This window comes from Equus asinus, chromosome 16, assembly GCF_041296235.1.
Source record: "Equus asinus isolate D_3611 breed Donkey chromosome 16, EquAss-T2T_v2, whole genome shotgun sequence".
Lineage (NCBI taxonomy): Eukaryota > Metazoa > Chordata > Mammalia > Perissodactyla > Equidae > Equus > Equus asinus.
The window spans coordinates 8,260,889-8,273,683 of NC_091805.1; the positions used below are offsets into that span (position 1 = coordinate 8,260,889).

Sequence of the window (12,795 nt, forward strand, 5' to 3'; positions counted from 1 at the left end):
TAAGTGGGTGACAGGTCTGGCACATAAACACACTTAATAAATATTGAATTAAACAGGAAGTTGATATTCAATATACACAGTCTTAAACCATGAACCTTTTACTTTCTCAGTTTATTCACCATTTCTAGTTTTGTTTTGTTTTTTTAATTCTCTCTTTTAAGCCAATCCTCCTCCCCTCCTCAGCATTTCTTTTAAGATCTTTTAGGCTCTTTGCTGTTTCAGCAGTGGTGTTTAACTTCCCTTTTGTGTGCTAAGGACCTTAACACTGTCCAAAAAGGCTAAGTAGTGGCTTTTGTTCATTTAATTGGAGGACATCATATCCATCCTTTTGATTGGTTTGGGTTTTATTTCTCTTCTTGGCAGAAGTCACACACGTGGATGTCTGCAATCTCTCAGAGAAATGAATGCTTGAGGTTGAACTCACAGAGCCAGGCTCTGGTCTTACAGGTGTCCTGGAGGTAATGAAGCCAGAGGCCCGCGGTTGGAGAGGGGAAGTGACTGTGAACTAAGGAGACAAAAGGACATGGTTGGATCTATTTCCGACCCCTTTTTAAGGTTCTTCTACCTTAGGTGCGTTGTGATCTGGTAGATGACTTTACCCAAGCTATTCTCAAAATTTGGAGGTGTGGGGAATAGTGAAAGGAGCTGTGACAGGGATGGGGCCAAAGAAAGGTAGTTGGGAAGGGGGAGTCCCCAAGCCTATTTTAGCTCTAAAATTTAATGGAACTGCTGCCGCATGCTACCTGTTCCAGACTAAAGAAAGACCTGTCCACAGGCCTTTGGCTATCATTCATCACGACAATGTCTACACGCTACATTTTGGCATCATTTCATGGACAGATTCTACCACCTGCATCCCTAAAGTGAAAATGCCATATCTCCCAGCCAGAATTCTCACACCACTGCAAAAGCTTTGGAATTAACACGGCTAACTATTTAGATCGATCCCAGAAAACCTGGGTTACCTTCGTAAGACCACATGCCCCCTGCCAAACTCTCATAGCGGTCAGAACCTGGCCTGCTGATCTCAAAGCAGAAAGAAGGCTGTTTATACTGCCATTGGCACTGGCTTCATTAGAGCCTTCCCTTGTAGGGGCGAAAAGATGGAGTTCAGCCCCTGAAAAGAAAAACAGTCTCTAGTGGGGAGAGCCCTGGGTGGGTGAGCTCCTGACCACAGCTCCTCTATTACCTCATGGGATCTTGCTTTCCTGCAAGCAAAGCATTTCTTTCTTAGCTTTCTCTCAAAAATATTTCCCATATTGTTCTATTCAGGTTTCATTGATAATTGACTACAGAATTGAGTGAAATATTCCCAAACATAAAATCCATTTCTCATCCACTCTTTTGCTTATACTAATAATACTGATTACTCCATCTGCCCCCACCTTTTAATTTCTTTGTGTGAAGAGAACTTGCTGTCTCCTCTTCATACGAGGAGAACTTGCTAACTGGCAGACTAGGGCTTCTTTTCGTGAACTTTTTTTTAATCTAGAAGCCATAAATGTACTTTGAAAGAAACTTCCATCATTTTCCTCAATAGTCTGGTGCCTCAAGCTCTCCAGAGGCCTACACTTTGATCTTACAGCCCAGTCTGTACGTATTTCCATGAGGAAAAGACATGCCAGTGTCTGTTTGAACAAAAGTGAAGTAAAAGTGGAAAATCAAATATTAATTGAGCAAGTAACTTTATTTTAGAGTAGTAAGTGGGTATCTATATTTTAGAATAGTCAGAGCACTTTAAGTATTTTAAGTAAGATTATTTTAGAATAGTGAGGAAGAGGAGGACAGTCTTGAGGTCTGGGTGAGGAGAGAAATTCACAAGTTATTTAAGGGAGTAAGAATGAGAAGGGAGATAAAGGATGGATAAAGAGGAACAGGCAAAGAAGAACAAACTGGCTGGCAGAAACCAGACTCAGATTCAGGCACAGCCTCCCGTCGCCGGGAGACCAGGTGGCTGTGGGTCACCCGCCCCCCACCCCCGACCAGAAGAGAGATCTCTCAGGTCCTCGTGGTTTACTGGCCTCCCTTCTGCTTTTCCAAAGTAGAAAGAAGAATTCAAAATGAAAAATAAGGCATATATTAGAAACATACTTCATTTAATTGTTATTTATTTCTAGAAACTATTTTTGTAATGTAGTGAGTAATTTTTTAGTCACGCAACTTAGGAAAGTCACTAAAAGTTATGTCACACAAAAAAACTACCGGAGCACTTTTCTGAAATAAAGGCCAATCTCAAACAGTATAGTCATAGGTACAAGTTCTGTGGGGAAGTGAGGAAAATTATTGTTCTATCATCCGACGGAAAAGGACCTTGAGAGGATCTGCTTCATCTGTCTACCTTTGGGGAAGACTTGATGCTACTTTTAAATTCCTTCAGAGAAGAGGCTACCACTTCCCTCAGTAACCCACCCTCATAAAGCAACAAATCATGTGTTTCATCCTAGTAAGACCCTCTGTTGGACTCACTGGGGTGGGTCTGACACGTACATTTTGATACACAGTGGGACAGATCACACTCTTTACTGGAATATGTCTGCAGTTAGGAAGAGCCACCACTAGATGGAGCTCACGTGTCTCTATTTTCCAAACGAGTCTTGGCAATTCTCTGTCTTGGATGACCACACTTTGGACAGTCCATTTTATACCTGTTGTGCTGATACAGCTGTTAATAAATAACTGCTAATAAATTGTTGATAAAACTATTAACAAACCTTTACATACTCTTTTGAGAGAATTAATTTGAAACAATGCTCTAAATTTAAACAATGTAAGAAAAAAATTAAGAGCTTTGAGCTTATTTTAAGCAGTTTCCGTATTTTCTGACTAAACCTCTCAGGTTGTATCAACCACCCCAGGACCCAATCAGAGAGACAGAGGGAGAGGAACAGAGAAAGAGAGAGACACTCCACTCTCTCTAAGCCTCAGGTGAACGTGTGATTGAAAGTGTTGACGTTCCCAGTTGTTCAGTTGAATTATTACATCCACCAGTTTAATAATTCTTCTCTACTTGCTTGTGTTTTCCAAATATTTTGTGACTCTCTGCCATTATTTTAACCAAGCTTCCTTCAGATATTCTCATTCCAAATATGTGGCAAGATATTTGCTACAAATTATTTAACATATATTTTTTTAAATGAGCTCTCCGAAACTTAAACATGGGGAAGGAAGTGTGCCTGGCACAGGGTTCTTTCTATTACTCTAACACTAGTCCAGTCTGAAGATGTGCGCATCTGTGTATGGCTTTATTTCCAACTGATATCTGACAGTAACTGGGCATATAGTATAAACTAATTTTTAATTTTATCTGTGTGTGCAAGTAATTGACATATTATTAATCAGATTTTACTATATTATAAAATGAATAAGGAATGTACTTCAAAATATATCTTATAAAGTGATAATCGGATTCAAGGGATGGTTTACAGGCTCCTGCAGCCTCTCATCTCTCCGAATGTCCGCATGTTGAAGGCTCAGAGCCTCTGGCAGCTTCAGTGACATGTGTCCTCAAGCTATTTTGGGTCTTAAGTTTGGAACTTCAGGGCTAGCTCTAATAGCTGGATCATTGTTTAAAAAGCCAAATGTTTCTGTTTATTTCTTCTAAGCTAATTATGTCCCCAACCGTCCAAGCTTGGCCAGCACCCTTGTTTGGGCCGCTCCTGTGCCAATTCCACCAAAGTCCTACTTATTTCTGGGTTCATGGTGTTTCTCTGCCCACTGCGTCATCACTCTTTCTTCCAACCCCAAGCAAAAGTAGAAGGAAAACAAGATGTTCTTTCCCGAAGTCTATGTAAAACTAGTTAAATCCTCTCATGTTTTCCTCCACATCAATCCTCTCTGGCCACATGAGCACCAGCTACTAATATAGTCGTGCTCTTTCTTAGCAAATTCGTTCACCCTTCTTTGGGTTGGTGTTTTGCAACTTCTTTATGATCTCGAGCTGGCCGATTTTAGTGCGCCATCTTGGATGTGCTTCCTCTCTTTTCTGGGGAGACAAAAATCTCCTGAACAAACTTAAATTGTACACAATGTGGCCACACATTTTAAGGCCCATACAGGAGGTGTCCACCAGTTTCCTTCTCTTGAATACAGCTTTTGGCTTTTTCACTTGCCTTATATTCTATTTCATTGTCTTTTTCATTCCTTCTCAGACTTCCATAGGCTTTTCAGTATAGGTTGAGTTGCAGAATCTGGAAGTAAATATTAGAATAAAAATTAGGAAGAATTTGGACTGAGAATGATGAGAAAACCGACTTGAAAGCTATTTATGTACTCCAATAGAGGTTTGGTTTCGTTTTGTTGTGTTAACGCTGGTGGTACTGTGCTACCTCTAGACTTTTGGTATCAGCTGTTACCTAAAGTGTTTTTTTTCTTTTTTGTCATATGTGAAGAATCTTAATTTTGTAATCCTGGGAGCAATCTCTAGGTCAGTGCTTCCTATCCAGCAGCCAGCTAAGCTCCGCCGGGGACTGCGATGTTGATCCCCTCAAAGCACGGGGCTTGTGGCTTATTGCTTTCACTTGGGGCCTGGAGGGACCGTCTCTGTTTTACCCACCTGTACCCCATTATGCAGAATAACATGATCATCTTCTCTCCGTGCTGTGATGTGAAGAGGTTGGGAAGCTCTGCTTTTAGGTACAACAGATGGGAGGACAACCCGGTTGGGGTGGTGTGGGGCCCTAAGCAGCTGGGAGGAGAAGAAAGCAGCAAGGAACTGGTACTTAAAGTCCTGGACCCTTTGAAACACTCCTTGCATGCCTCTCCCCTCCCACCAGGATGCTGATTGTCCAATTATGTCACCTCCTTGCAAGATGAGTGAATGATAGTCATACTCAAGACTCCTCTAACTTCTGTGGGTGTTTGCTAAGCCAGAACTCCCCTGAGGAAAAGAAGGGTAGTTAGGTAGCGGGCAAATCTCGTTCTCCACATTTGATTTTTCCTCTGTCGTATCGTCATACAAACCATTCCTGACTTGTAACACTTGTCTTTCACTGCTGTCCTTCTGTTTGTTTTAATCTACCCATCTTTGATAGCCAGTCTTTGGACATAATTCTGCAGCCATACTTGTGGTGTTGTTCAACTTGTCAGTATTTCGCACTTGATAGAATCACACAGTCTCATTACGGTCAAGACAGAGTCTCCGGCAGGCCACCACTCTGATATGTTCTTTATAAAACCATGAATGTTGCTAGCAAACATTACAGATCTGTGTTTGTGACCATTTCCTAGAGAAAGTCAAACTCGGGACTCTCTCTCTCTCTCTCTCTCTCTCTCACACACACACACACACACACACACACAATACAATATCGGGCACTTTTTTTTTAGGTTTTCACATATTTCCCAAAATGACAGTTACTATCCCTGTGATCTAGGGACATAGACCATCAAAACTACTCAAAGGGAAAGGACTGTGTCTTCTTTTCTTTTTTAAACGTTCCGTAAATATCTCCAGCATGTGCAGCTAGCCCCACAAGAACATGTGCTCATTTGAAGAGCAGTATTCACCCAGGCCTGCATGGAGGTTTGAGCAGATGTAGGTCAGAGAGATGTCTAAGTAATTGTCTCCTAACTCTGCCCATGGACCATGCTAAGATTTGGCCTCTAGCCAATCCATGTGTTTATCCTTTAAAACAAAATTATCAGTGATTAAAATAATTTATCTTTTTCTTGCTGTACATTCAACTTAATCAATAAATGTTAGTGACCAAAAGGTTTTGAGAACAATGGGAGATAGAAATATAAATAACCCATGTTCCCTCTCCTCAAGAAACAAAGTCTATGGGGAGACAGACACATGAAAAGTCTCATAAATGCTGCTGCGTAGGCACAAAATAGGAGGGGAGGTCAGAGAGCAGTGCATTCTCTCTTTCCCCCACAGTCTAATAAAATGGCGATGCTTCCTCCTAGCTTTATTGTCTTCATAACGTGGATGAGGAATCTTTTTCTATTCCCTCAGGAAGCAGGCTCCTGTCCCTCATATATGTTCTTTTCCAAAAAGGACAAAGTCTCAGGTGACAGTGGGATGCAGATAACTGCCGCCTCATCCTGGATGAAGCGTTATCAGGGAGGGACAGTCGCCAACCTGGCTAAGCTCTCGCTCCCACTCTCACTTGGCTTTGTCCTCAAGGGGTTGCGCCTTAGGGGTCACAGTCAGAGGGGCTGCAGGAATCCAGGGCAGCTCCTCCTTCCTCGGGGAGGGCACTGAAGCTTGATAACAGAGGCCTGCTGTTCCCCTTGAAGAGATCTATCTGAAGGAAGGATACAACAGAACACTTCCTCTTTAGTATCTCTTGAAATCTTTGCTTTAAAACAATTCATTGTATTTTAAACACCTAAGAAAAGTATACATGCTTCTGGTGGCCTTGCATATTCTAAATACTTACCATGCACCCTCATACAAGGAAAAGATGGCACTCCTTACTGTGAGCAAACACCCCGCCATCCGGGATGCTTTGTGTTTGAGAACAGAGCCCGACCCGTTAGAGTTCAGTAAGAAATGCCACTTGAACAGCACCTATGATCAAGTTTTCTAGGAAATAAAAGAGTGCCTGGAACTCTGCAGATACAGACCAAGTCCCACAATGCCATTACATGGACAGCTGAACTGCCTGTGTGCCCTGGCTGCAGGCTCTTCCCTCCAGGGCCACCCAACGTTCACGATTTCAGCTGCCCTGGCGCCATCTCTCAGCGCTGAGAAGTGGTAGCCATCTAAATTCCCACAAGTTCTTCTGAGGGAAGAATCCCTTCAGAAATTACACTGGCCAGAGAAATAGCGGAAATGGTTTAACATCCAACAAAATCCCAGCATTTTTGTTTGCTCCTTGAGATTAACCTCAAGGATTATTTTACTCGGGTTGGGACTAGCCTAGAGGTAGGACAGCCACCATATGATAAAGGTGGGTTCAGAAAGTATCTGAGTTCAAACATGGTCTGGAAAGTTAGCTGCCATTTGGTGATAAAGTGGTGGGTTTTACCTGGGAGCAATTCGGTATCTGTGCATCAGTGTAGACAATGTGAGTTTATTAAGACCATTTGCAGCGGATGGTGCAGCATGCTTATGTTTGAAAATGAGATTGAGCTTCTTAAATGGTTAATCAGAGGGCTCGACCCTCAAGAACCACTTTGGGCATATTGCTGGAGATCAAGGTTGAAGGTATCGGACACAGCCCAGTATCTATGGCTATTCAGTGGCCAACGTGACAAAGCTTTTTTTTTTTTTTTTTGCACTATAAAACTGAACTATTCATTTATTTAACACCTCACCTTAATTCAGAAAGAACAGCCATGCAGTATGATGCCCCTGTTTTTTTTTGTTTGTTTTTTATGTTAATAAAAATTGTATATACTTCAGGTGTACATGATGATTTGCTATATAAATACATAGTGAAATGATTACTACAGTCAAGCTAATTAACATCTCATCTCCTCACATAGTTACCTTTCTTTTGTTAATGGTGAGAGCACCTGAAATCTCCTCCTTTTCCAATTTCCAATATCCAATACAATATTATTGACTGCGGTCCTCATGCCGTACATTAGATTTCCAGACTTACGGCTACTCTGCAGACGTCATCATTCCACTCATAAGTCAGCATTTTTGATTTCCAAATACCGGCAGTTGTTGAAAGCAACAGATGTCCTAATATTGGCAAGATCAGTTCTTTCATGAACTATATACTGAACTGTCAGATGAGCTAGAGAAAACTATGTAAAAGTTATGTCTGCACCTCTTTAAGGGACATGATATAGCAGAGAATCACTTATTCAACCTTAGAAAAATTGAGAGGAGAAACCAAATTATTTAAAAAATTCAGAGTCAAATTTAAATTCTCAATACATCAGGAGATTTGTTATAGCAGTTTTAAATTCTTGTCTGAAGAATGAAGAGATGTGGTAAAACTATTAAACACAGTCGTGTCAGGTGGCCTCCCAGCCTGGAGGAGCTCAAGTCTGTCCAAGGTGTGGTCCACCAGTGAGAGAATCAGCACCACCTCACAGCAAACGCTCATCGTTCTCTACTTTAATCCGGACCAGTCAGTCTTCCTCCAGGCAGCTGCTGCCTGATTTTAGAGACCATCTCAGGAAGGAAAATAAACGGTCCCTTATTTATCATTTGTCGAATTCAAAGGCATAACTGCTCGCGAACCCCCGACTCTGTGTTCTTTGCCTGTCTCAGAGAGAGATCGGCTCACTTGTCCTTACTCTAAAGCAGTGCTTCGCGCGGCGTTAAAGATTAGTCCTGCGGCAGGTTGTTCCAATGCTTCCTGCCTGCAGAAGCCAACACTAGAAGTCTCCCATCCTGAGATTCGCTGGAATATTGATTTAAAAAATTATTTTAGCGTAAGCAAGATAACTGTACTCAAATCTGTTTATTGTCGTTTGCCTCCCAATTCTGCCAAGTGGTAGAAAATTCAGGCATTTTATTGGATTTCAGAACTCTGTAAGGCACTCTCGGGAAAACAGAAATGAATGGGGCTTTTGGCATTGCAAGAACTCATTGTTGAGACTGTCAAATGATTCAGTAAGGAACTCTAACAAATAGAACAGCAAGTCACTAGTGAGAAGGAAATAAGCATTTCTAGTGAAATCTATGTCTGGTGTACTTCCGCCCAGGGAGCATATTTTATTCAGACCATTTGCAGCTAGATGTACCCTAAAGACAACTAGCCAGTAATAGCTGGTCTCCCGCTTCCTGGGAGATGTTGTCTCCAGTTTTTAATTCCTGTTGGGAGGGTGCGTCAGGTGAAGGGTGTCACCACTGCTTGAAAACCCGCTCTCCAGGAAGCGTCCAATCAAGCCAGCCGTAGTTGACCTTTGCGCCTCTCCTCAGGGCAACTGCATTGAAATGTGGGCCAAAGGCTGAGGTCGCAGGAGTGAGGCATTCATCATAGGATTTCAGAAACCAGCCTTTCGGGAAGTTTTGGGGACAGGGCAGGGGCACTCTCCCTGGAGCTTCTGAAGTACAGAGCGTAGGTCTGCTTTTGTAGTTTAGGCTGTAACTTCAAGTCCTTGTTGTAGAGTGTCCTGGAATCCTAGAGTCTGCTTTGATCAATTTATTATCAACTCCAGAATGACAGAGGAGTGTACATAGGGAGGACTTGTATAGGTGAAGTGAAATACTTATTTCCTTAATGAAAAACTCATTGAAATCCCAGGTTACTTACAGCAGCTGCCTTGGGGGAGGGGGACCGCAGATTTGAAAGTTGTGGCTTTTTGTTTTTTAAATATTTGGGAAGATGTGTCAAGCAATAATATACTAGGCATGCAATACTTTTGTCAGGTAGTGTGGACTGGCTTTGGAAAGGTGAGAAAGAATTCTTCCAGCAGGCTGCTTTGATTTATCAAGCTGAGCACAGACACGCCTTTGGAAGGGCACCTTTGTTCATATGGTTAATTTAACATTTGGGCTGAAGAGTTCAACCTCACCAGGATGGAAGTGGATTTTACAGAGTTCCTCTTATCCAAAGCACAGCATGCTCACTGCTTTCTCCCTGCATTCTCCACATCTCAGCCTCCAGGACCAGCTATCGGCAAGTCATTCTGTCCATTTTCATTGGCCTGGCCACACGAGGAACATCCTGTTTCTTTAAATCCCTAATGCTCAAATTGCCATGTAGAAAGCAACTCCCTATCAATTTTCTCCACATTTAATCCTCAGCTTCTTGTCACATTTTCATTTTTCTGCATTGGTTTCCATGGTAACAAGTCTGTTGGCAGAGAAAGTGTGACTCTGCTTTTAGCCTTCTGCATAATACAAAATCCTGCTAGTGATCCTCAGGCAAGTGTCACACAAAAAGGCAGGGACAGACTACAGTTCCCTAGGCTAATGCCTCTAATCCCTTACCCTACTGCATGCATTTCCCACCTATCCCCAAACTGGGCCCACTGAGCCCAGAGAGGAAAGACGGCATTCAAGGACACTGCCCAGAATCCCTTCGCCTATTGATACAAGTATGCAAAGGGTCCTCCTACCCAACTGCAGGTGCAAGGGTCAAACCTTTTGGTTCAGATGGCTTCTTCCAAGTATCAGTGACTTAACTGACACAAATGCATAATTAACGGTAATGGCCAACTGGGGGAAGCATGGAGAAGGAACTTGCACTCATTTTTCTATAAAATATCCTTAGTATGCATGTGAGATGATACAGCCCAGGGGATAAGTTATGTCCTGAACTGAGCCTTAAATCAGTGTCTAATGATAAAACAGTGGGGACATTTCAACAGCTTTTTCTCTTAATGACCACTTAAGCAGCACATGAGGGGAGGCCAAGGAGTCATCCCAGAGGACTAAGCTCCTGAAGAGGGAGAAATAAGATGTAGATAAGTAAAGAGGACATTGTAACTGGTGGCTGAATGTGAGCAAGAGACTTCAATTGCAACAATTCAGGCTTCAAGGTAAGAAACCTACTGAAAGCTAAGGAAACAGAGCATAGAGAAAGGAGTTTTTTAGAGTTAACTCTCTGCAGAAAGGGAGCCTGCAAATGAGAGTAGCTTCATGCAGACCTTGGCCCAACTCTATCTGCAAAATATTTTTCCAAGTAATGTTTCTCTTAATAGATTATATATTTTGTTTTAACTCTTAGAATTCCGTTGCGGCTTGGCATTGTTATATACATGCCTAGCAACCCCAAATCTCCTATGTCCTCAATATTTAGAAAAAGCAGGAACTGTTCATCAGAAATTAAACAGTTCTTGTATGTGAATGTGCTTTTAATTTTTCTTTTAGAAAAGTTAATGAATTCAGGGGAATAAAAATACATGTTAGAAATAAAAATGTGGGTATCTCAGCTAAGGTAAGAGAATTATCAAATGTAAATGATTCCTTTTTTGTTGAGTCTTATAAAATATGTGATAGTTAAGTACACTGAAGTTTTAAAGTTAGCTGATTATATTGTACAAAGATATTTTTGGCCCTTTAAAGGTTATTTTCCTACATTAAGAAAGGTTTTCTTATATTAAAGACTTTTTATTGTGACTCAGGTTTTGCATCTGTATATAGACACACATACATAGGTGTTTTTCTTTGTGCACTTGTTTCGCACGGGTAAATTAAGGAGGTTAAATGCTGCCCAGGCGTGCAGGTCCCCTGACCTTTATAATAGCTAGATTAAGGAAAGCAGTTGATGAACGGACAAAAGAAATCACATTCTATTCCTCTGTATCTTTCCATCCCTCTTCCCTTTCCCCGCCACTCTACTAAAGAACATCTCTTATTTAGTCAGGAAATCTTACGTAATTTTTTGCAAAATCCACAGGAAAACCAAGACGAAACTCAGGCAGACAGAACATAAAGCAGTTCCCATATTTGCTAGAATGGTAGTTTATTTTCAGAATGTAGTGCTGAACTAAATTTTATTTTCAATACTTGTAGAATCTTTCCACTCAGAGGACTCACTGGTCTTGAATGTGGACCAGGCATCATTCAGGGCAGTGAGGAATGTTGTATGTTAAGTTTTACTCTAGGAAATCTGGTTTTAGCTTTGACGACACCTAGTGTCAATGGAATGCAATAAATGTTTTAATACCACTTTATGATGTTCAGGCATTTCCCCTTAACATCCTCAACTACATTTTCCTCCTTGAAAATGCAAGCCTTAGTATTTTCTGTTTAAAATGAAGAGAAAGATAATTGATAGATAAGCCAGATACTTTGTCTCAAGAGCCAATCAAGTTTCTCTTTGTACTCAGTGTATAGAAGGGACTAAAGGAAGCTTAAGGACAATGACATTGTCTTCATATGAAGGAGGAATTTTTTCCTCATTGAAAATCAGAGGTAAAAATCTACTGAATTCTGTTCGTAAGTTTCAAAAACTACCACAAATAATCTTGCAAAAGCAGGGTTTGCAAGTACTGTACTTTCATTTTTCCCACTTTATAACCACCCAAGGGCACCCCCCCGACCCAGCTGTATATAAGTAAACCATAACATGAACTATGGTCTCTTCCTATTCAGAAAAGAAATATTAAATTAACAACTGCAATTCTAAACAAAGACAGTGATAGGTTTTTAATTGGTTTGTTAAGAATTTTAAGCAAAAGGATAATAGATGCTATGTTTTTAGGGTGTTTTTAAGTATCCATAAAAATTATTCTTTCAATTCTAAACTGTTTGATAATTGGTTACTTTTGAACTCAGTTATGTTGGGGCATAATCCTTGTTTTATTGTATAAGTTCTAATTCCACCTATTTATATTAATATTTTTCCACATGCTAAACACATGCACACACATGCAAATTTTCCATTTTTCACTTGAGGTTATAATTCAGGTAGTGAAATATTTCACTCTTCTGTAAGCTTAAGAACAATTCCTAAGCAGTGATACAACATTAAGCCACTATTTTAGTAAAATGAAGGCTGTCTCTGGACTCATATTCCTTTTTGATGGTTGACTCCACTACCATATGTGCAGCACAACAGTGACATCTTAAGGCCAAGTAACTAGAGCTCCTTTAGCCAGAGAAAGAACTTGAATTGGGATGTTTTCAAAGAAATTCCATTATATTATATTATCAAGTAGTTTTCAATTTCCAACTGGTAGATCTTTCTAAGTGCTTCTTTATTTATGACTTCCTTTGCAGTCTTTGTGAACATTCTAATGTGCACTAGTAAACACTAACATTTTACATAGACATATTGTATATTAATGCATGCATTTCACTGCATAGTTTATTGACACTCCCCTTGTAAAGCTTTTATGGAAGAAACAACAGGCCACAGCAGTATAGCAAAAGAGGCTTAATCTTTATAAATTGGGGCCTTTTCTGTCTCTTTGCTAGCCTAGGTGGCTGTATAC

The 12,795-nt window shown here is 40.8% G+C and overlaps 1 protein-coding gene across 2 annotated transcripts in view; it reads right to left on the reverse strand.

Moving 5' to 3' along the window:
- Positions 1-2,081: 2,081 nt before the first annotated feature.
- The window catches only part of LRRC40 (leucine rich repeat containing 40), a 60,664-nt gene continuing 49,950 nt past the window's right edge, over positions 2,082-12,795 (reverse strand). Inside the window, exons 15-16 of one of the 2 annotated variants that reach the window (XM_070486580.1) lie at positions 4,110-4,187; positions 2,082-3,982 (exon numbers count right to left, since the gene is read on the reverse strand). In XM_070486580.1, coding sequence (XP_070342681.1) covers positions 4,145-4,187 — 43 coding nt within the window. In that variant the 3' untranslated portion in view covers positions 2,082-3,982; positions 4,110-4,144. Of the gene's footprint in view, positions 4,188-12,795 lie in introns of both variants that reach the window. The other variant, XM_044749562.2, reaches the window with a different exon arrangement.